The sequence below is a fragment of the Pyrgilauda ruficollis genome, unplaced genomic scaffold, assembly GCF_017590135.1.
Source record: "Pyrgilauda ruficollis isolate IOZ18807 unplaced genomic scaffold, ASM1759013v1 scaffold12, whole genome shotgun sequence".
NCBI lineage: Eukaryota > Metazoa > Chordata > Aves > Passeriformes > Passeridae > Pyrgilauda > Pyrgilauda ruficollis.
The window spans coordinates 7620740-7646072 of record NW_024510321.1 but is presented as its reverse complement, the minus strand read 5'-3'; the positions used below and the strand labels follow the sequence as shown (position 1 = coordinate 7646072).

The window sequence follows — 25333 nt, the reverse complement described above, 5'->3', positions numbered from 1 at the left end:
GAAGGAACTGTCTTGATCTTGAAAATAAGGGTTCCCTGAGATTTTCCACAGAAGGCTTGGACCTCCATTATCAAAACCAGTGGGAATCTTTTCATTAATTTATTGGGCACCTGGGAAACCTTTGCACCTCTATGTCACATGGTCCAGAATTTGGCTGGCATGCACAGCTTCTGAATTCTGGAGGATCCAAATTGTGCAGGACAAGTCGTTTCTTCTTTCAGCTAGATGACAATTATGTATTAAATTTCTTATCTTCCCAGCTCCCAGTTAGGGAGGTAAAAAGGAAACATTTAAAGGCTATTCGGGTTTCTTTGACATGATAAAATGATTTTACACCTGAGCTGTAAGATCTCAAGACATGGGCTGAAGAATTTTGCTGAGTAATTTTTGCATGGCACCTAAAATCACTGACTATGAAGTATATGAAGTACTTGTTTACTTCATGGCTTAATAAAACAGTAGCATGTTTTGCAAAGAAACATTGTTTAAAGACAGTGTAAACATCCTTTGACCAAGGCTAAGGTACCCAGTTGGTGTAAGTTCTGCTCATTTGCCAGTGCCAGACTGTGAGACACCCGAACCTCTTGCTTTGCACCCTTTGGGGGATTTTCAGGCATTAGCACATATTTTTCCATTAGTGGACAGCATTACACTCCATTTAGGGGAGAAGTCACTCTCCAAAGACCTGTGGCAGTGCTTTCCTCCCTGTGGTGCTCTTTAGAACATCTGGTTGTTTATTTTATGGAGACTGCATTAGCTTCTATCCACATTTGTTGTCTTCTTTCCTCCTATAATTTGGCCCCTGAGATATGGATGCACCCTAGCTGGAAGCCTAGGAGAGGTTCTTCTATCTTTGGGCAGATTTCTGTATTTTTGAAGGACAGATGAATAGAGTTCTATCTAGCTCATAATAGCTACAGATTTTGAGATCTATATGGAAAAAAAAAAACGGATTTGTTTTTTATCTGCTACCAATGGCTTTGAATAGAGTTCTATCTAGCTCATAATAGCTACAGATTTTGAGACCTATATGGAAAAAAAAAATGGATTTGTTTTTTATCTGCACCAATGGCTTGTTTTCTAAAAAAAAAAAAAAAAAAAATCCCAAGAAAAGTGATTGAAAATACATAAAAATTGTCCCTACCTTTATTGAGTTTTAAAAATTTTTCCTTATAAAGAAACTGGCTCATTTCTCTTCACCTTCAAGTGAAAAAATGAAATCTTATGGTCAAAAATGTTAAAACTCAGGAGCTTTTAACAGGGTTCTACAACTAAAAGTTCTAAAAAAGATTTCATTATGAAAAGAATGAAGTTTAGGAACTTTTGATTCATCTTGAACTGAGTGGCTGCACAGTTAAGTGTGTCTTTTTGGATTTTGATTTCTGAAATATGTTCTTCTGAGACCCACATGTCAGACGACATTTTTAATTTTAGATATGGCTTTTTAACTGAGAAAGGGATGTAGACAAAAAGAAAAATGGCTTTGGAAAGAATTTCATAAATCTCTCAAAGAGAAACTTCATAATGCAGCTTGTCATAGGAAATTAAAAGAGACAAGACACCAAAATTATGCTCTTAGTTATCTTAAGTTTAAAGCAAGAGGGAGCAATATTGCTGTTTAACCCAATCTCCTGAATTGCACTGTCAATAGAATTTTCCTCAGTGATTCCAGCACTGAGCTCCTGATCTCAGGGATGGAACAGAGCTGTTGAGAACAGTGGGATGAACATTCAAATGTCAGACCCATGGCACGTTGCCCAGAAGATAAATTTATCTGACTGTTTAGCTTACCTGTTAAGGTTGTTTTTCCAGGAAGAAAGGTGCATATTTTGCATTTACACACACCCCCACACCTTTGTGTGTAATACACACATCTCTCTCTACAGCTACACCAACGTGATCACTCCATCCTCCACGTTAGTAAATAGGAGACTGACACAAAGCCAGAGGAGGCCTTTCTTTTGCTACATGAAAAGGAATCTCCTCAAGGTTCCCCCTTTATTATGCTCCCTCTCTCATCAAGGTCTTGCATCAGGTTTTGTTTAGTTTTGAAGCTGTTTTCTCTGTAAAATGAGTCAGTACTTCAGACTGCAGTGGTGCTGGCAGTCCTCTGAGCTAGCATTCAAAGCAGAATTACATGAGATTGTGGGGTCATGGTACTTCTTTCATGCAGCACCAGCAACTCTTGGAAGCACAACTTTAGCTGTCTTAAATTTCTGTGCTGCTGCTTTTCCAGGTGTAGTACAGATATCGTGCTACTTTTTACTTCACAATTTTTTTTTTTTTTTTTTTTTTTTAATGAAGGAAACTAAAGGGGCTGCTTTGGGTATTTTTATGTTTTGGCTTTCACTGATTGAAGTGTCATCATTAATGGCACCACATAAAACTGACCCTTACGGTATTGACAATGTCTGGTCTTTGTGGAAGCTGTACTTAAATACTTGAGGGCAGAAGAGCAGCAGAGCTCTGTCTTTTAAGGAGGCTGGGTGAGAAAGGTGAGAAAGAGCCTTGAATGAAATGAATTGCCTACTGGAAAGTAACTAACTGTAAATAAAATGGTGAAGACCAAGAAAACATCCTGATTAGCCTCATTCAAAAATCTCACATAGTAAAATTTACTAAGAGTGACAATAACAAACCCTTTGGACAGAAGAGAAGTACCAGGTGCCCAAAATTATTTTGAAGACATGAAATTTCTGCTCTACCCAAAATGTAAATAGAAATTTAGTAGTAGACATTAATATAAGGCATTTGTAGCCCTGAAGAAGGAAAATGCACATCCATAAATGAATTTATTGTGTTTTCCAGAAGATTCTGAAGGAAATACTGCCCAGACTAGTCTTGCACTTGAGTCCTGATAAAGACAGCTGTGGCCATGGCAGTCTCTTCTCTATGACATCCAAAGCTGAAATACCACAAGGAAGGAATTTTGGGTACCAAAACACTGAAAAAGCTTCAGCTAATGCAACAAATAGCACATGGGTTAGACATAATACATACTAGCTGAAATATATGGTCCAACTTCTCAATAGAGACTTTTAATATTTTGTGGTGGGGTTTATATGAACAGGAGATTGATTTTTAGTGGTCATTTTCAAGAATGTACAGCATGTCAGAATTGGGGCAATGTAAAAATGAAGGCACCTCTTACAGCCTTGACTATACACACATTAATATATTTGCATAAGAATAGAAAAGAATGTTCTTATGGTAAGATTAGCATGCTGTTCAGTCATTCAAAAATAAATGCTCTTGTCTTCACAGGACATTTTGAGTAATTGGAAAGCAGGATTTACCTGGAAAATTTGGATGAAAGTTTGTTTTCTTTTTTGAGAGGAATTTTTTCAAAGTTTTAGCTGACAACTTCTGTATTTCACCACAGAACCCTAAAATATGTAAATTACATTAAGTGTAAAGCTGGCCAACAGATTTTTGATTCTCCAAAGGGAAACTGTTCTTCAAAAGGGAAACAAGACATTTCTTCTGGTGTGTTTAATTTTGTGAAAATCTATAAATCCCTTAGAAATCTTTGAAACAGTATTTTTGCCGTTCCTGGTATTAGAACTGGCTTTTAAAGAACCTATGAACTGCAATTATTTTAGGTTACGATGAGACAAACTCTATTGGTTTCATCATTCTGTTTAAACCAGTGAAATCTGATGTACACTGCAGAATTCCCAATTTCTGTTTGCTGTCTATGAGTAGTGTTTGTTGACTGGAAATCAAAAGTTTTTCCATTGGCATTTCCTCCACGTTTCTGAGTAACTGGAGCTGCTTCTGGAGCCCACTGTAGGCAGTGTTGTACTGTCACAGACTGCAGGCAGGAGCTCCACGCAGAGGGGCTTTGGGCAGGCAGGGTCTGCAGGTCCTTCCCCCCAGGTCAAGGCAGCTTCTCTTGGTCAGGTGTCACCTCCCTGGGACAGGGACATCAGCCTGCAGAGCGGGGTCGGGGCCCAGCACAGGGCACCAGGGCTGGGCAGAGCCCTGGGATGGCTGGGCAGGACCACAGTGCAGGGCATGGGAGAGGAAGGCTCAGGCTTTGAGGAGGATGAAGGCAGGGCCATCACAGCCTGTTCGTGCTCTCAGAGCCCTGACACAAGCAGCTGGGAAACACCCTCAGTGGGGCAGACTTTTTTGGGACTGTCTCATTCCTATTCCCGCTCTAAGCAGTGCTGCTTTGCTCCAGCTTGTGCAGCACCTCTTTTTCGTTTCTTTTTTATCACTTGTGTGAAAATGCAGAAGGAATGTCAGTCCATATATGTTCATAATTCCCATGCGACCTAAGTTCCATGCTGTGGCACACGGACCTGCAGTCTAGAAATCATTGCCCATAAGAGGTGAGATGGCTCCTGCTCTGCCAAGTTAACTACAAAAATCAAAACATTGAAAAATAAACCCTGGGCTAGCTGTCGACTTTCTGACTCATTTTCAAAGCACTCTGGTTTTTTTTTCATGTTTTATGCACGCCTAGACAGTTTTGAAAAATGCTAAACCTCTCTTGGAAGTGACAGTTTTTAAATCCAAATACAAAGTGCCACCTAGCGGTTATATATTTATAAAATGTGTCTATAAACAAAATTTTCTAGCACAAGCCCGGTGTTTTATGTTTTTATAGACAAAGAAGCACACGTAGGTGAGAGAAGTTGTTGCTCAAAGACTGGATCTCAAAAAGCAGGAAGATGAATGGGGTGGCAGCACTTATGTAAGCCGAAGAAAATGGGAAACAAAATGTAGTTTATAGTCTGTTATGTTTCCTTTAATTATGAACTATCTGCAAATGCATGACAAGCATTAAAGACCAAACATTCAAATAAAGTAAGTGATCTCATTGAAACTAGCTAACAATAGCATGTGCAGTGTCCTCTGGAGGAACAGGAGAAGAGACTTTTGGGCAAGTCACTGAGCAAAGGCTTTCAGGGAAGTTTGGTTGTTTCCTTGGATATTCTGTGAATGACACATCACAGAAATAAGCAGTGCAAGTGAAGAGACTGAAAAGGAATTGTTCTATGCAGGCTGCAGGAGTGTTCTTCTAGACACCACAAAATCAGGGACGAAGAACCTTTTTTCTTTTTGCCCTTGCTAGTTTTGTTGACAGGTGTTAATGGCTTAAACCCAGAGGTCAACCCAGCCCCACACAGACACTCGCTCACTCCCACCAGCAGGACTGGGGAAAGAATTGGGAAGGTAAAAGCTGGAAAACTCTTGCATTGAGAAAATGACAATTTACTAGGGAAAGCAAAAAACAACTGTTCCACACAAATCCAAAACACAGCCCTGTGTTAGCAACTGCGAAGAAAATTTTCTCAGCCAGAATCAACCCAGTAGCTAAATAAAAAGGTAAAGAATATGATAGTAGACATGCAGAAAAAGCTGAGAAGCTATCACAAATCTAAGCTGGACTGACTTTTTATGTGAGCATATCAAAGAGAAAGAAAAAAACACTCAATGCTTGAGAATTTATTGAAGCACAGTGCAAACATAGAGACTAAATCCAATAATGAGCATAAAATAAAAAATATGTACAATAAAGTACATCTGGGTACTTAGAATACTTAAAAAATAGTATAAATAAAATTATAGACATTATATGAAATAAACATTGGAGCAATTAAAGTTTTACCTTAAAAGTGAGCTACAGAAATAAATAGAAAGCTAGCTATAGAAAGTATCATTTTACTGATAAAATGGTTACCAGAACTAACATATAAGACCTGATTTAAATCTAAAAGTATGAATATTTTTTTATCTGACTTGATCAATATCCTTCAGAGACAGTAGGAAGCAGACCTATATATTCGAGAGATGGGTAAAATTTCCAGAAATTGAGACTTTAGATAATGATTTTATCAGTGATACACTAATGGATAACAGTCCAGGCATCCTAACACTGAATTAATTAATGGCTGGACAGAAAGTTGAGAGGAGAATACTAAGTTTGATCAAGTTAGATATTCTATGTAGAGAAACAGAAACATTTAGCACAGCATTTACCACACTTTTACTTACCAACAATTTGGAATTTAAAGCAGCATAGACTGCTTTGTGGTCACTGAAAAGAAACAGGCAATCTTTGGGAGCAATTAACCTGGCCAAATTTCAATTGTTTTAAGATGAAGTCAAGTTAATTGTATCCCATCTCTGCATAAGGGTATGTTTTCCTAAGAGAAAAAGAAGATAAATGAATGCAGTATTGTTAAAAATCTGTAGTAATTGGAAGAATGGGGCAATGAGGAAAGGTGTGATTTGAAAGTCCAGAAGATGCATTGCTGTTTAGTTGTAATTCTAGCAGTAATTACACCAGTAATTAATACCATTTCAGCATTCAGACTAGATTCAGATGCCCACTGTAGTCATTCAGTGACTATAAATGCCTCCAGGACATTTCAGCACTTTTCTCAGATGTCCTGTACCATTATCAATAAGCCTGTAGATAATCATAAATTGAGGCTTAATATTCTTGGAGTTCTGGTGACTCCTGATTTGTGATGTACTTGAATGTAGTCTACATGAAGGAAATACATCTTTGGTGTTACTTCATCCATTTGATTTGAGGAATCTGAAGCACTTCCATTCTCTCCTGGGCCATAGATGCTTGTAAAGTCCTAAAATACTGAGGAAAAATAAAGGAAAAAACCATATTCCAGAAACCATGAGTGACTTGTGATGTTTTGAACATCAAAAACGTGTGTACTGAGTTCCTTCCAGCAAGCTTTGAGATTTGATACAAATTGTGTTGATTAATTTTGGTAGGAATAGGACTTGAACTTCAATTTTTCTATATAGTATTTCATGCAATTGAGGCTTGAATAAGATTTTCAAGTGTTTTCTGTGGAAAACACAGCAATGGAGCTCTGAAGTCCATGCTGTTCTGCTGCCTGTTTGGCAAAACCTTGGCCCAGTCAATGTACAGTAGCATAGAAAAAATTTACAAAGTCCTCTGAGCTGTTTGCAGATTGCTGTAACAAACCCACCGTTTTACAGAGTGGATTAAACAAAAGGGAAAATTTGAGAAAGTCATCAGCTTCCATGGGTGTGCATGAAGAGCTTCATGACTCATCTCAGCTCTCACTGTTAGTGGAAATGGGGTTGAAATAAAAACGTCTGAGGTCTTACAAGATGATAATTATTCTTGTGTACTCCAGGGCTTGTTTATGCTGGCTCAGGGAGTCCATCAATCAAAGCCAAAAGAGTTTCAGTTTGTCACTGTAGTTCTGAGTGCTGGCAGATGAAGAAAACAGTTTCTTTGTCTTTCTGATTACTTGCATGTTGTGTTATTGATGTTGGTTTTGGCTTAAAATCAACTGGGGAGGAAGCATGGCCTGAATTGGTTCAGGTAAAATTCTTTTACTTTGAGTAAGCTCTGGTGCTGCATCACAGAGATTTGGACTTGATTTTGACCCAGAACTGCAGCTCAGGAAGGACCTCAACATGTTGAAATTCCATTTCAAAGGTTCTGAAGGTGACCTGCTCAGTGTAAACCTCTGAAATTGTGTACAGATGGCCAAGCCACCATCGGAGATCTCTCAGGGATACTGTTGGTAATGCCAAGAGAGGCCAATGCAGCACACAGGGCAGTGGAGGATAAGTCATTACGTTATCTACTCACAGAGATAAACTTTATCAAGTGTTCCCTTTAGTAATCCCTTATTTTTGGCATAATCTTTCTGAATATAGAACAGATGCAGCATTTAGAACTGTACAATCCCAAGAGGAGTGAAGAAAGACCCAATCCCCATAAGCAAGTGAATCCTCTGGAGAATTGCACTTCCTTGGGAAACTGTATAAAGAGGACTCTGTGGAATTGGTGATCAAATGCAGAATTTCCCCCATAATCCTCCTCTCATCTTCATTTATCATCTCCAGACCTTGTTCTTGTGCCACTCAGAGGCTCCCTCACAGCTATCACACTTGGGTGGATGTTTCCAAAGGAAAGCAAGGCCCATGGGAACACTGTGCCTCTGGCTTTCCTTCGTGCTGCAACTAGGACATAACCCTGGGACAAATCCAGCTGCTGGTCCTGTTACACATTCTTTGGTTCCCTAGTTTACGTGTGCTTTGAAAGTAACTTAAACTTTGAAAGCAGGATGCTGCATATTTTAAGTCAACACAAGCTGTCCAAGTTTAATTGCACTAAAAAGTTTTTATACAAATATAGAACTTCTAAATATTCCTTTTCAAGTTTCATTTAACTCATGTGGCTTGATTTTGGGCATGATCTCACTAGCACAGAATAAATTAATAATGAATTGCTAATACTATAAATATTCTGAAGAATAATATGGCTGTGAGCAGTTCCCAATCCAAGTTTTATGTTCTCTACTGAAAGGAACAAACTGTCCCTTATACTGCTAATACTCTTATGGAGATAACACCAGTGTCTGTCTTTAACATTAATTGCAAATTAAAATTTTTAATTGCCTTATCTGAAGACATATACGCCCAGAGTTTAGTACGATTTCTTTTTTTTTTAAATAACTTGAACTGAGATAATATGAGTAACATTTCCTTACTTCTTTGTCCTTGCAAGGCTTGTGTTGACAAACTTCCATAGCTGCTTGCTTAGCTTAGAAGATATAAATTATAAACAGACACTTTCAACAGGACATGATTGAGCCAAATGCCTATAGCAGCTATAGGAAGATTTTCACTCATTCACAAGATACAGCCTTTGAGCTACATATGAACATGGGCAAAGCTGTAGCAAGTTACTTTCATATTGTAAAAAGCATTTACTGCCACTATAAAATATAACTAGGAAGGCCCTCTGCCCTTCCTGAAACCAATACATAGAAGCATTATTTGTTCAAATGTCTTTTTTTCAGTTTGAGAGGTTATTCTGTAAATCCATGCCTATTGTTCCAAACACTCTCCAATGATAATGCATTCCTATCATATGTGGTGCTGAGACCAATGACCTACTTGCATATTTATTTGTAATATTCAATCTGCTTGATAGAAAACTCCATTCTAACTGTAATTAGGGAATTCTCATATCAATGCTCAGGAGTTACTTTTTAATCTTTCTTACTTTTTTCTTAGCATCCTCACATCATGATGACATTGTTTTAATGAGACATTTTGCAAATAATGTATTAACTGACCTCAAAATTGGCTGGTTAATCAGCAGACTCTTATGATTCCTTTAAAGTTTTCATGGAAAATATAATAATTTAAGCTTTCTTGAAGGAGTCTAATGTTTTTTGAACCGCTTGTCCAAAGTTTTCACCAGGTCTTAATAAGGTAAACCCAGCTTTCAAGGTTTTATTGCTGGTTTTGTTTCAGGATGTGTTGGAGTTTGGGATAACATCACCTGCTGGCGTCCTGCAAAGATTGGAGAGACTGTCACTGTCCCTTGTCCAAAAGTTTTCAGCCTTTTTTCTGGAAAACCAGGTATTTTATTTTAAGGTGTATTTTTACTGGATTCTCTCTGGTATTCTGTAACATAATGTGCTAAAAATTATTTACTTGAGGGTATAATTTTCTTTGTAGATTAAAAATTATTGTCAGAGCTGATCAGGATGCACCGTGAAAAGACCAAATTATCATCTTTGTGTTCTGTTTGGTGTTCTTTGAGTTAGATACAAGTATGTTTCTGATACAGCGACACTCACCAAAGCTGCCGACATTGCTTGCTCTTTTTTGACCTATTTTGTTAATTATTAAGGCAGCTGAGCCTGACTGACATCTCCAACAGTTGCCAGCAGGCCACATGTAGGTTGTTCCCTCTGTGTCTCAGGAGGGGAGCTCTGCCTTGCCATCATGAGAATAAAGAGCCCACATTAACAGATAATACCTAAAAATTACTGTTATTGCAATTTAAGGTAGTTATTATGAAGCCTTTTATTCTGCTTTTTAATAGAACTTGAAAAGAGCTCATCAGTGTCTCAGACTGCTGAAACATTTCACTGGTTTAAGTCTCCCATCTTCTGCACCATCTTGTCAATACATCATATTTTGCCCTGTGACATTTAAGTGGGGTTTTGAAAATAAATTATGCACACAGAGTATTTCACACATATCTCAAAATGCTGCTGGAAAAATCTTACTCCACTGCTCAGGTGGGAAACCATTGTCATGAAGAGCTGGTGAAAGATTAAAAACTTACCATAGTTATGTAATTATTTTTTTGGGGATTGGTGTCTCTGTGGAGGGCTTTAACAATATCACTTTTAACTTAGGGGCTAATTTGGGGTTTGACTAAAATACCTTTAGAGTCAAAGCTGTTGAATAAGTCTTGTTCCAGTAAAAAATAGATAAGCAAAACAATCTACAGATGAGCAAAGGTTTTCATTCCTGGAACTGGTGAATCTTGATTAGTTTATCATGAATAGTCTAAACAATTTGTAAAGGGGAAAGTATGTGTAATCGTTGCTAAATGTTGTGAAATCTATAAAAGTTTTCAAATTACTCAAACCAAGATAATAAAGTGTTGTCATGAGGCAAGGCAAACTAATAAATATCAAAAATTCAAAATCTGAATTAAATCACACTGCTTCTGTCTATTTGCCAAAAGCTAGAGCTTGCACACTCTCTCTGGAGTTTATTTCACAAACTTTAGTTATATTACAACAACATTTTAATTTTACTATAAAACAACTGCAATAAATATTTAAGTCTGAAACCTTCACAGTGCATTACAAACCTATCTCACTTCACCATGGTGTCAGCAAGACTGAAATTTTTCTTTATTTTATAGTTTGCTATCATTTTCCCTGATCCAGCTTTTTTTCATAGCCACCTGTTTGCTTCCTGCTTGTGGAACTAACAGGGTTGATTTTAAATGTTCCTGTTCAATTAAGAGTGTTTTTTAGACCTTCCCTTTCTAAAATTTCAGAGAAGGAAGACAACAAACATTTTGCATGGTTGATTCAATTAAGAGCTAACTAAACATCTTGGTACTTTCATAAGTTGATTATGCTCAGGCATATGTAATTTATTTAATTCACACACAGCACATTACAAATTAACTTAATTCTTACGGTGGAAAATTATGAAAATACCTTCAAACAAAAAATTTCACTCTTTTTATTTAGCCAGATTTGTGAGATGTATGTTTTAGCTTTCAGTGTTTAAGAGGAGTTAAAATTCTACAGGATGATCTAGACTACCTTATTTTTATGTTAATATTCCAAACCTCAAGTAGGCTTTTAAATACCATCAGTTTCTTAAAGGATTTCCCAATTTAAATTGTGAATTTAAAAAATAGTTTTCTTCTCATCTTTAGAACCTTTGGAATGCTGGCTCTAAATTTCTTCCGTGGTGCTCTGTTATAGTTTAAGCATACCACATGATTAATTCTGTATTGAATATTAGTAACTTTTGATTAAAAGAATCTTACTGCAAAAGCAATCATATCATCCTATAATGTTTTTCCTGTATTTTACAAGATTATTAGTCTCAGAAAGTTATTCTGTAAAGTTTTTATTCAAATATATCAAGTTAAAGGTTTTAAATAAAGTGGGCATCTGAAATACTTAACTGCATGAAAAGATGGTGTCGAAATAAACATTGCCTTCCATAGAACATTGCCCAACTCTCTTTAGGTTAGAAGGTATTGCAGTGTTTGAAGTAGAAAATACTTGAGTATCTTGAGTACGTTGAGTTTTTTCTTGCAAAACTGGCTTTGACGCAATTGTGGTTCTGTTAACACATTCCTCTGCTCTGCCTGGTCAGAGAATCTTGATGTACTGTTAAAGTGAAGACTCTTCACAGTGTATAAATAGGTTACATTTTCTTTTAAAAATGTCACTTCTATGCCAAACGGCAAAAGTGGTCCCGTTGTTTGAGGAGATCGTGGGTTTAGGTCAAGGCCTTTTTACTAGCTGGAAAGATTTGGTTGTTGGCTGGTGGACCACTTATTGGATATTTACAACTTTCCACTGAAGACTTTATACAAAGAAGAAATTCCAGTAACCAATCAACAAAATAAAGATCACAAAAGCTTTCGTTTGGAGTGTACATAAACAAGTTTGGTTATTCTTGACCAACACTGACCTATGGCACATAAATTTATTTTTCTGTGGTGAAAACCTGGAAACTTTGAGTCAATTATAGACCAGTGGTAAACTCCAAACCAAGGCAGTATATTATTATAGATTTCAAGTATCATAGATACAGAAATTGCTCTAAGAAATGTGAGGTACAAATTAACATTGTAAGAGTAAGTTACAATATCAGGCTTTTCTGTTTTCCCCCCTTGAAGTTGTTCAATATTGCCTGAAAATTAATTCATTTTAATTAGATTAAGAAGTAGTATCATGGGTTGCCCCCATGTCATCTGTGTGACTTTGTCTCTGGAAAGAGTCAACATTTTCTGTTATCTCCAAACAGAAACTTTCTGAAATTAATAAATCTTCAAAATTCCTTTCCAGCCATACTTCCACACGTCCTGTACATTCCTTGTACTACATTGTTCCAATATTGGTTGAAAGAATGAAATTCAGCATGCACCTTTACCTCATTCTTCAGTCTATGACATAATTTGCCCTTTAAACTTCATTACCAAACTTACCAACATTTGCTGTAGCAGTAACTCATCACCTTAGTGTCTAAGAGCTTTTGTAAGTCTTCAGTAGATTTCTCAGTATTGGCTTCTCAAAAGCCCTAAACAGGAGGTCAGAACAACTCTCACTGAAATTACTCTTCTTTCAAATTCCTTTACCTACAAATGGCCCATTACAGAGTGAAGTGTATGGCTCCCTCCTGAGTATTTTAAATAAAACAGCAGAACAGTTTAGGCTTTTGCAGATGTGTAACAGAAATAGCTGCTATACCCAAGGAAAAGTCTTAGGTTTACTTCTGTTTTACTGTAGTGCAAAGGCAACTCCAAGCAAGAGTAAAAGCCAAAGGAATATGAATGAAAAGCACATGAAAGGAAATGGCTGGGTTGAGTCTGAGGAAACAAAGGAAAAAGAGCTAGGTTGTGATCAGCTAATGACACAGTTAGATTGTTTAAGGAGTCATTGATGCGGAGAGTTTTGGATCTTTCTGATTTAAACTCTCTAATTTTGCTTTACAGGAAACATTAGCAAAAATTGTACGAGTAATGGGTGGTCGGATATATTTCCTGACATCTTAAGTACTTGTGGATATAATGACTACGAAGACGATTATAAGGTAGGAAAAATACTTTTTCTGTTAATTTAGATGATGGTGTTGAATACAGCTATCAGCTACATTCTGCTTCTAAATAAATCCCATTTTACTCAGACTGAATAAAAATGAGATTTAATGAAAATCTGTAGTAACTTTTCACAGCATTGGTTGCAATACGCTTGGATTGCAGTTGTCCAATGAGATAAAATCAGGAATATAGGACTCAGTAACTGTTTGAAACTCAAGGCTATAAACAGTTGGTAATTGCAGTGAAGCATCTGTATATCTAATATTGCAGTGCTACTCAGCTGGTGCACCATATGTTTTGCATTGTGTTATTTCTAGAAGTTTGTTAGTTCAAAAGAATTTTCTTTAAAAGTTATCTCAAAACCTAATACTAATAATCTGTTATAATCTGTTAATATTACATGCACCGCTTTGTTGATGCGATGTGTTAAAGTTATAAGTAAAATAGAATTGATTTTTATCATTGGAATTATTGGCAGATTTATATTGGACTTGAAATTGTGCTAATAATTGTAAGTTATCCAGAAAGCTATCAAGGTCTCCTAAATGCACTATGCATGGGAAACTGAATATGTTCACTTTGTAGATATTATCTCTTTTTGTTGAGGGAAGGGTTTTTACCATCATGTTTTATGTATTTTCTGTCTGCTTTCCTGCTGAGGCTAACAGATCAAGAGTTTGTTTACAAGGATGAGCTCATAGTGTCAGTAAAACTCTTGTTACCCAAAATGGATTAAGCCCTCTCATGAGGGCCAGTTGTTTTTTTCCCCTGCATTTTAGTATGTGTGGAATAGCTGTAGCAGATCAGTTCTGTCTGGCTTGCAGAGATCCACTGGTATTCCAGCTAAGCCAGGAAGGTTTTGCCATTTTCTTTCTGTATTTAAAAGCCCAACCACTACTGTAGTTGAAAATAGATAATAGAGAAAATTGAGAGAATATATTGTTTTCCCAACTTTTCTGAAGACAAATTCTAAAACATCTGTGTCATCTGATAGCTCAGGAACACACATGCATTACTGCTAAAACAGCCACTTTAAACATTGTCACTTAACCCAGGAATTGCCATGTGGTGTGAAAATGGGTCAAAACATAAAAATTCAAATTAACAAAATATAATATTTCAAGTAGTGAGAACAGTTAGAAGATGAACTAGTATAATGGAAAAGCAGTTCTTGTTTGACATATTCATTAGTAAGTTGAAGGAGGTGAATTAAATGCAAATTGAGTATACTTGCAGGAATTAACCTAGACAACTTGAAATAGGATATAGCAGCAACATTTGCAAAAGCCCTGAAAAAAAGCAAATAATAAAAATGTGAGGATGAAAATCAGGAGAGGGATGTGGAAAGCAGGTACTGGAAAATTACTGGCAAACATACAGTCAATTTAATCTCATACATACAATATAAATCATAGAGAAAATAGAAAAATGCAAGTATCGTGCAGTAGTGAGATTTCAGGAGGTATTTGAGGTTCTGCACCATCTACCTGTTTTCACAGAAGATGTTTTCTTGAATTCAGATCTTGGTGCTCAATGGTAACCACTCAAACCAAAACCTTTACTCATCATAAATCAGTATAGTTTGTTGGTTTTTTTTAAATCTAATATTTTTACTCTGAAAGCTAAAAATAGAGTCCTAATATTTGGATGCTGACTGTTCTGGGCATAAAAATATCACACAACAACATGTTCTGCAGTATGGGGCATGCAGTATATGAGATTGTCCTCAACGTTACATTAACTAATATTTTAGGGAAGGTGGCAAAATAGTTTTCCTGGAGTGAGTCCTAAGTGTTATTTTTTATATTTTGAAGACAATGTTAGAGGAGTAGAAACTGTATACTTTGGTATAAGTTTGGTGCCTGCATCTTCACTGCTGAATGAATTTTTACTATAGATCCAACTAACTATTTATTCCTTTGGGATTTTTTTCTGTCTTTTAAGACACATTCTTTTATCTTTAATCGAAAGGGGGCTTATTTCTGTACATATTTTACATATTGTATGTATATATGCACACACAGAGGCATATATCTCTCTGCAGATATGCATTTATTTGGGGCAGCTTTGAATATTCTAAAGAAGGTTTAAATTACAAAGATCTGTGAGCAAATACCAAGTAATTTGTTAACAGGTACCAAGTTGCTATGCTTAAAAATGCACTGAAATGAGGAAGCTTATTAAAAAATAGCATAAACATGTCACCTCTTATTTCCTTACTGAAAGATCTTGCATGCTTCCACAGTTTCTATTTAATGTTCAAATTAAAAATGTTACATTTTTATTTCATTTTAATGATATATTAGCAGGTTCTATAAAAAGAAAATATTTGCTTAACATTTTGAAATTAACTGTAAGTGCCTGATACAAAACCCTTTGTTTATTCTGTGTTAGATCTTAATGCTCTTTGCTACTCTTGCCACTGTTTTGGGGGGATAAGTTTGATAAATATGACTGTCCTGGTTTTTCAGCTGGGATAGAGTTAATTTTCTTCGTAGTAGCTGGTACAGGGCTGTGTTTTGATTTTGGTGTGAGAATAATGTTGATTATTTGGTATAATTTGATTATACTGGTGTTTTGCTGTTGCTAAGTAGTGCTTAGCCGAAGTCAAGGACTTCTCAGCTTCCCAGGCTCTGCCAGAGAGCAGGTGCACAAGGAGCTGGGAGGGAACATGGCCAGCACAGCTGACCCCACCTGGCCAGAGGGACATTCCCCACCACAGAATGTCATCTCCAGTGTATAAACCAGGAGGAGTTGACTGGGAGCTGTCAGCTGCTGCTCAGGGATGGGCTGGGCATCAGTCAGGGGCTGCTGAGCAATGGAGTTGGGCATCACTTGTCTTCCTACCCCAACCCAGGTTTTCCTTTCTTCCCAGTTGTCCTCCCCACGCCATGGCAGGAGGAGGGAGGGAGTGGTTGTGTGATGTTTTGTTGCCGCTGGGGTTAAAGCACAACAATGATAATGTCTGAACAAAATATTTGTATGTTGTTATGGCATTAAAGTGTAGACTTAAACCTTTATTATATGCTTCCAGACTTTTTCTGTAAGCAAATTAGTTACTGCTAACCTTGAAGATCAAGATTTATGTTCATCTTAGGCATTCAGATAAGTCTCTTTTTTTTTCCCATTTTCTATTTCTGTGGAGCTCATGGCAGTACAACACGCAAACAGCAAAAAAAGCAAGCTTGATTTGACCATGCTAGAAACACACATCAAGGTGTGTTAACCAAACTCAAGCCTCACTGTAGTCTTTCCTTGACTTACTTTGACATCTTCTACCTAGACTGAACAAGCTGGAGACATGTCCTTGCTGTTGTCAGAAGGTATTAAACCCTGTATCAGCATTATTAATATACAGCAAGATGTCTGGTGAATGTAAAGCACTGAAATGTGTCCACTTTATTTAAAATAATGACTGAATCAGTTAATACAGCTTTGTCTGATCTTAGACACAGGCTTTATTAGATCACACAACAGCTCCACTATATACAAGTTTCAGGCTGTGTGATTTGAATGTGTAGTGGCATACGAAGAGAAATTCATGGACAGAAAGATCCTCAGGACTATTAAGTGTGCTGATACTGGTGCAGCTTGTGCCTGTAGCAGAAGCATCTTCTGCTGCAGTGGACTGAAGGTAAGGGCGCCGTGACCTTCCTGAGGAAGCGTCCTAAGAAGGGCTCAGGGGCACAGGCACATCCTCCTCTCAGCCTGGGGAGTGATGCTCTGCTTCAGCTGCTTCTGGGTGATGCAGAGAAAGAGACAGGAGCCTGGTCTGGTGTTGCACAGAGTAGCCACCTTTACTAAGAGCAGGGCGCTCCGCAAAGGGTGCCAAGGCCAAAAATGCCAAGGAGCCTGGGAAAGCAGGGGTTTATATGGGAAAAATGAGGGGCGGGACAAAACTGGAGAACCAATAGGGTACAGCTGTGGGGGCGGAGCAAAGGGGAAGGGCCAATGGGGTGGGAGAAATCAACATATGACCGCAAAGGCCGCTGGGGCTGGGTGAGCTTTCTCCTCAACCTCAGAGGAAGGCTGTGTGGGTCAGGGGCTGGCTGTCCAGGGGAGCACAACAAGTGTTTCCTGGGCCTGTTCTCTGGCCCCCACAATCATCCATGGAAGAAGCATTCCCCATTTGCCCAGTTCCTGGAGCGCTCTCACCACCCTGGATGAGCAGCAGAAACCCCTCTCCAGGCGAGGGGAGCTGAGGCCGTGGCAGGAGCAGGGCCTTGGCTGTGGCTGCCTTGAGAAAGCAGATGCACTGCCGCTGTCTGCGGAGTGGATCGTTGCTCTGGGATAATGCACTCTTTGCAGTGAGTCTAGATTGAATCTTTGCCTCTCGCCAAAATCTGACACAAGGCAGACATCTACCAATGTGTTTCCTTGTGTCTGCAAGTCATGCTAAATTTATTTATGTTAGGCTGCATTTTTTATTAATATTTTTCCATGAGGTGTGATTGAGAGACCAGTATTCCTTAAAATAAGTGCAAAAATTTTCCATTGACTTCAAGTGAGGACTAGGACTGAATATTAGCTGATATTCTCTCTTGTAGAGCAAAGAGGGTATTTGCTTTAATTGCAGAATGTTAATAAGCTGCTAAATTCCAGTCCACGAGTGTTCACATTCACAGATACATCTGCTGATTCATATTTACACAGGAAAATGTGGAATTTACATTTTCCTGTATGGTGCATTTACAAAGTTGGCATCTCTCCTACTAAGGTTAGGGAACCTTGAATAAAAAGACATTCTGACTGGCATAATTAAAATTGATGATGCCACTATTACTATAGGAAATATTTATGGCACTGCTGATCTCATCTTTTTTTCTGGGTGGTGTTTAAGCTCAAGGTGAATTGAAGGGAAAATGTCAGAAAAAGGATATTATCAATTACTTGTATAAGGATTATTAAATACCATGAGGAATGCCAATTTTATTGCATGTCTTTCAGTAAATTCTATTCTTCTCTAAATACATAATTCTAAAATGTGTAGAAGTGTCCTATAAGACAAAATTAAATTTTCCACAACTTGTAATCCATCTCTTTATCTCAGTTTTTATTTATTCTTGTATAAGTACAAAATTTTAAAAATGGCTACTGCCTTGTTGAAGTTAATTTAGCAGAAGGAAAGAACTAGGGTTCTTTACTCCATTTCTATTTGCATTTGCTCATTTCAGTGTTTCTAAGGCACTGAACTCATTTGCTAGGCCCAGTTCTTATTTTACATTGTACAGTTTAAGATTTTCTGATACGTTCTCTGAGTATGAATATTCAAATATTATGAAATATTCAAATATTGACACATGCATCATGAAAATTTAAGTTCACAAATTTTAATACAGTTTTAAGTAATTATATCTGTAAAGGGGAAGCTCCTAGGTGCAGTATTACAGGATTATATTAGCCCAGGGAATAGACAAAATGAAGGGTCAGTTGGGATGATAATGGTCATGTATTCCTTAGCAATGATAAATTATATTTCTGAATGAAAGGAATAAAAATTTGAGGGCTTTTCTTTTACATTAAGGGTGATTTCTGGTCAACAGCAAACCTCCTTTGGACAAAGAATCATGCCCTTAACTTTCTCCAGTGTTTTCTCCTTCAGCACTGAGGCACCTTCTCTCCCCTAGAGGTCCTTCCAAGCCAAGGCTGAGGTTGGGAGATCTGCCGGGTGACTCTCAGCCTTGCCTAGGAAGTGTCTCTGCTCTTCTGTGCTATTTTGTAAATAAACAGAAGAATTCTGTCTCCTGAACTTAGTAAAAATAACACGAAACTAGATTTAAAGGAAACATTAGCAGAAACAGGTGGCTTTTCTAAGAAAACAAAACACAAATGTTTCTAAAAATAGACTTTGACAAAATGTATTGAAGTTAAGACAAAGTAGGCAAACTTGTACTAATCCAATTACATTTTATATGTAGGGGTTTATGTCCTTTAAAAACCTATTAACATTAAGTAGCCACAAAAAAAAAAAAAAAAGGAAATGTTTTAGGATTAGCTCTTTAGAAAACATTTACGCTTCCTGTAAACATTTCCATTATTTTTTTCTGAAAATCATAAGCCACTGATTTTTTTTTCTCTGCCTAACCACCTAACGACTTTGGTTTAGTGGTTGTAATTTTAATATTTTCCTCAGAAGTTTAAAAATAAGTAATTGGATTCCAGTTTTGGAGTCAGCATAGTTTAAATAATCATGTGAATATTTTGCAGAGGCTAGCTGTTATTACTATGTTCTGATTTTGGTAGACCTGCAGAAAAGTTCATGTCATTTAAATTTCATACTGGGATTTCAATTTAATGTGTATGACTTGAATCAGTTTTCCTTTGAAAAAAGCTATAAAATCTGAGGAGGTTATAATATTTCTTCTGTGTTAAAATATTTGAATATATAATTTCTGAAATTATCTTTTGGTCAATCCATACCTTTGTTGCAGTCATTTTATTCCTGAAAATCTTGCACATTTATATTTTAAGTTTAGGGGTTGAAGCTAAGTGTTACTTGAGACATGGGTAATTACTGTTCACACAGAGCAATAAGAAATAAATAAGACATCCCATTTTATATAAAAGTCACTGGGTTTTGTGCTATCAGATTTGGCATTGCTTGGCCTGTTTCTTTTGCACCAGTATAATACAAAGAGTTTGTTTCTAAAGGGTACTAGCTAAAATACAGATGAGTGACAAATATTTAATAGCTGTGACTAAGTCAATATTGGTCTAATGAATTTCCTGGTTTTCAATTGCCACAGCACAATGTGGAATTTAATTCTTTGTCTTTATGAAGTTTGTGTGTTTAACTGACATATAATTTGAGAACACCATTTACTAATTTTTTTTTTTTTTTTTTTTTGTGGGGTCACTAGGCGTTATAGAGGTCTTACAGGCAAATTAAGGCACATCTTTTATGTTCATACAGGAAATGTAAGGAGCAGTATGATTGCATCATCCTTGGTGCTGAGTCTGATAAATTGCTTCATGCTAATAATCTAAAGCATTCTAATCATCTAAATTTTTTTTTGGAAAATCAAAGAACGTGAATTTAAATAATTGTAATTTTTAATGCAATGGATTAAAATGGATTAGTGATTACTTACCTTTGCAACTGTTTGAGACACAGGGTTAATTTTTGATCATAGAAAAATGTGTAGCATCTAATATTTCTCTCCATTATAAAACTAAACTACTAAAATGTTGGAGAAAAGGGGAAAGGTGTTATTTTCTACCATTTCAAGTGTGGAATAACGATAATTATTATCATATGATAAAATAATTTCAACTGTGTAATCATTTCTTATTTTCTCGTGCTTAGCTTGAGTAAAATGATCATGGTCATTATTAAGGTAATGTCCAAGCACTCCTGGCTGATTAACTTCAATCCTGACATAGTTCCATGCAGTTATTTCACATTCATCCCTTTGGCCAAGGAATGGCCAGCAGAGAGACTCAGCCCTGCTGATGCTGACAGCTGTTTGCTGGGCTAAAACTACACGGGCTTCTTCTTCTGATTTTAGCCGGACTATTTGTTGTAGGGGGCATGTGTGTGTAACAGAATGCCAGAAACATTACATGAAATAGTGGGTTTTTTTTGGCAGAAGACAACCTCTTTTGTTCTCCCTAGCAGGGCAAAGTGACAGAGTCACTTCATGTGCAGCAGCCTGACAATTTCTGTCAAGCTCAGAGCACATGGCCAGAGGATAAATTCAAGGCAGTGTTACAGCAATGGGGCAGGACAACTGATGCTTTGTTATTAAGTTCATGCAGGGTTTCTACCTTTTTTTCCTTCATTTAGGAATTCTGGAACCGATTTCAATTTCCAATTTCAAGAGTCTCAGTCAGTGGAGGTTTCCTGAAATCAAATCTGGACAGAATTTTCAAAATGGTGTGGAATTATGAAAAATTAAACCAGTCCAGCTTTTTTGTTGGGCATGTCTCAATCATCCCAATGCAGTGTGAACAGCTACTTACTTTATACCAAAGTAAAAAAGACAATTTCTACAATCTAATGGTTGAAATATATAACAACATAACAGTTGCTATGAATGCACTTAACATCCATGGCAGTTGCTTCCCATATTTTTCCACTTTAACCATATCTACAACAGAGCAGTTGCAAGAGTCTTCATTCATTTCACATTTCATTTTGCCTTTTCCATATCTGTATAATGATTGCAAAGGGAATGTTCAGCTAATATCATAGTGAATTGGGATTATTAAAATAACCTCCTTACTTGGCCTTTTGAGTTCTATAAAAATAAATACACTAAAGTAATTTGAGATTCCTTTGGCTATGTTAGTTTACTTAAAAGAGTTGCTTCATTGCTACTTTTTACCAGCCTCATTTGGGAAGGCAAATGATAGCCACTTGCACTAAATATTGAAATTCTGTCTCTTATATGTAGCATGTTCTATGTTGCTTTTAAAATCTCAGTTAAACAGCTGACAGTAATGTAATGCTGACTAGATTTTTGCTAGCCATGATCATATTAATAATTTTCAAAGTATTTTACAAATTTACAGCCCATGTAAGAGTTAAACAGCTGACAGTAATGTAATGCTGACTAGATTTTTGCTAGCAATGATCATATTAATAATTTTCAAAGCATTTTACAAATTTACAGGCATTACAGCCCATGTAAAAAAGAGCAGTAATTTAGGAATGATTACATAAAGAATTTTCTATTTGGTTATTAAAACAAACACCTTGAATTGCTCTTGAGAATTAGTTGGGTGCTGATCTCACCAGCGGACATGAGCGCAGCCATGTTTTGCAGAAACTTCTGAGTGGTTTCCAGGGGTACTGTAATCAAAGGCAATCACCAATGTCCACCTGTAAATCACAGAATCACCAAATCACTGAATCACCAAGGTTGAAAGAGACCTTCAGGATCATCTGCTCCTGCCATCAACCCAGCACTGCCACAATCACCCCTAAACCGTATCCCCAAGTGCTGCATCCAAACACGTTTTGAACAAGTCCAAAGAGAGCTGACACCACTACCTCCCTGGGCAACTCATTCCAATGCCTGACCATTCTTTCAGTGAAAACTTTTTGTCTAATACCTAATCTGAACCTCCCCTGATGCAACTAAAGGCCATTACTTCTCATCCTTTCACTTGAATCATGCAGAAGGGACAAGCCCCCACCTGGCTGCACCCTCCTTTCAGGTGGTTGTAGGGAGCAATGAGGTCTCCCCCGAGCCTCCTCTTCTCCAGACAAAACAACCCCAGTTCCCTCAGCTGCCCTGCATAAAACATGTTTGTTAGACTCTTCACCAGCCTCGTTGCCTTTGTCTGGACACTCTCAGCACCCAAAAATGTCCTTTTTGAAATGAAGGGCCCAGAACTGAACATGGTGCTCGACGTACAAGCCTCGCTGGTTCCAAGCGACGTTATCCACACCTTTCCAGTAGTAAAGGTGTGGATAATTGTGCTGGGTCTGCAGTGTTTTGTTAGGCAGTGTTAGAAAAGGCAGTACTGCCTCCTGCTTTTGCCCAATTTCTGTGACTTTTCTCAGACTGAAGGCAATCTTCAACTAGTAAAATAACTTTTAAACCTTCAACTAGTAAAAAAACTTTTTACTGGTCTTATCAGTATCGCAATTATCTCAGTCCCTCCACTTTCATGCCTTTATGTATCACTTCTACCTGTCTAACAGAATAGCCTTTATTTTCCCCATTATGAACTTCACACCAATTTTCTGCTCCACTTAGGGTCAAGAAAGCCAAGAAAGTGCATATCACAGTTTTGGTAGAAAGGAAGTACAAATAATATGTAGATAACAGCATGTTGTTTGTCAGAGCCTCATTCCTCTCATTAAATATTCCTATGGTGAGATCTGTAAGCCTTTCAGTCTGCCATCAAATTTTCTCAATATCTAAATCTTCAGAGACCATTCAGAGCAGATATGTAACCCATAGTTATGTTTGGAATACCTTTTAAAAAAATGAACTGAGCCAGTCATGGTTATACTCCTTCTACCAGCAAATGCTCCAGGCAGATCCCAATGCAGATCACTGCAGTTTGAAAACTGCTAAAACCACGTTTAATACAGAGAATTACATGCGTCTGAATGTCACCCATCACCAGAAGTCAGGTGTAACGAATCAAGCATTTAAGAGGTGTACTCAAAACCTTCAACTTCAGTTTAAGTATCCAACTAGAGGTATTTTTTCCCAGTCTTCCAGCTGAGTAAGGGAAAAACAGGCTTTTTTTCATGAGGCAACATGTGTTCTTCTAAGCCCCCTTGAAGAAGAATCTCTCTCTGTTATTTGCAAGGAGTGTTGGGGCCTCTCAACATAGTGAATTGAATTAGGAATTAATTTCTACCTGCTAACTCCAAAATATTTGTTTGACAGCTTTGTATATATCCAACATTTATTATTTGAGCCACTGAATGGGATGAATAACTAATGATCGACATGAGTTATTCAAGAAAAATAGTTTCCTCCTATCTGCAGCTTGCATGTATCTCTGAATTCCACAGGAGCACATGATGCAGTCCAACATAATAGTGGTATTTCAGCAAAGGATGTGCATGGCCACAGCAATCACTGCATTTTAGACAACTGTTTAAAATTCAGCCTGGTATTATGTCCTTTGCCAAATTCAGGCCTAACATGGCAGATCTGTTCTTTATTTCCTTACTCATTGTAACTATCCTTGCTTCAGTAATTTCAGAATTATGTATGTTTGATAAAAATCACAACTGGAAGAATACTTATATGTTACCACTGCACACTGCCATTACACCTACTGCATCTTCATGCTTGCTAAAATGCCTTTGCTTCTGGTCTGTTTCCAGGTGCAGCTCAAGGTGCTGGTTGTGACCACAAAAACCTCTTCGCACTTTGGTTTCTAGGGATTTTCTATAAAAAGAATATTTTCAACAGGAAAATCTTGAAGGAACTGTATTTTAAGGGAAAAGCCCTCAACTTCTAGCTTGCTTCCCCTGAGCACTCATTCAGTTACATGGAATCTTTTGTCTGTCATTTGTTTGTAAGGCTTTCACATGGCTGCCAGACTAAAGAAGTTTTGCATTCATTGGATAGAAAGGATAGGTGATCAAATGTTCTGAATGCATTTTTAATTGCTCCTGCATACACCATCATCATAGGATCAAAGGTCACTCTGTAGCAAAACACAGGTGAATAAAAGAAAGAAACCAGAAAATAATAAGTGAGAGCACATCTGAAGTATATCCAGGATAATCAGACTTGTGTTTGCAAGAAAAACACTGGAATGAGTGCACACACAGAAGGATACAATAGCCTGTGTTTATTGTCAGCTTATTATGTCAGTTTTTTGTCAGTTTATTATGTTATGCTGAAATGTGCGAGAAATACCATTGGGATCTTTTATCTGTGATACTGAACAGCAGTAAGAGATGAAAGAAAACAGCAAGGCAGCCCTGACAAAATGACAGAAAAGGAAAGGGTATGCTCTTACTCAAGGTTCATATTGCTAAGAAATGTCCACAGAGTAATAGTCTTTTCAACAGTTTCTGCATCATAAACTAAAATGCTTCTTTTTAAATCTTTTTAGGAAACTTCATTGTACTCGGAACTACATCCATCTGAACCTGTTCCTCTCTTTCATTCTAAGAGCAATCTCTGTTTTAGTCAAGGATGATATTCTCTATTCCAGCTCCAACACAGCTCACTGTCCAGAGGATCAAACCTCATGGGTAATAAACCTCATTTGCTACCTGGTGTAACACTGTTTCATCACTGAATTTTCCTCCCTGATCCTTTTAAATATTTAGGAGTACCAAGATTTCACTGTAGACAATTCTGAAGAGAACATACTGACTGGGAGAATGGGGTGTTCGATGAATCCAGATAAAGAAGGTTGCAGCACAAGTAGGAGACCTTAACATTGTTTACATGTACATGAAGGACAACTTTTCATCAGCCAAGACAAATCATGACCAGATACAGCTGGTTAAATAAACAGCCAGCCACTATAAATAAATATTAATAAATATGAACAAATATGGCCACTGCATTAATCAGCTGGGAGGGTTGAAGACAAACAGGAGTGCCATCAGCTGGGAGTGATTAAAGGCAGCTGCTCTGGAAGTGTTCCCGCAGCTTTATCAGGGGTGCAGGAATTGGACAGGTATCAGTGGAGGGAGGGAATAACTCAGGAAATTAAATATTTGCAGGAGTTGTCTTCATTAACTCCTCAGTACTTCTGGGCTATGACAGAAGTGTT

General features: G+C 37.3%; 1 protein-coding gene across 1 annotated transcript in view; it reads left to right on the top strand.

Annotated features, from left to right (window-relative positions):
* Positions 1–25333, top strand: part of VIPR2 (vasoactive intestinal peptide receptor 2) — a 44409-nt gene that overhangs the window by 5243 nt on the left and 13833 nt on the right. The window contains exons 3-4 of the mRNA XM_041489551.1: positions 9283–9390; positions 13019–13116. Coding sequence (XP_041345485.1) covers positions 9283–9390; positions 13019–13116 — 206 coding nt within the window. The remainder of the gene's footprint in view (positions 1–9282; positions 9391–13018; positions 13117–25333) is intronic.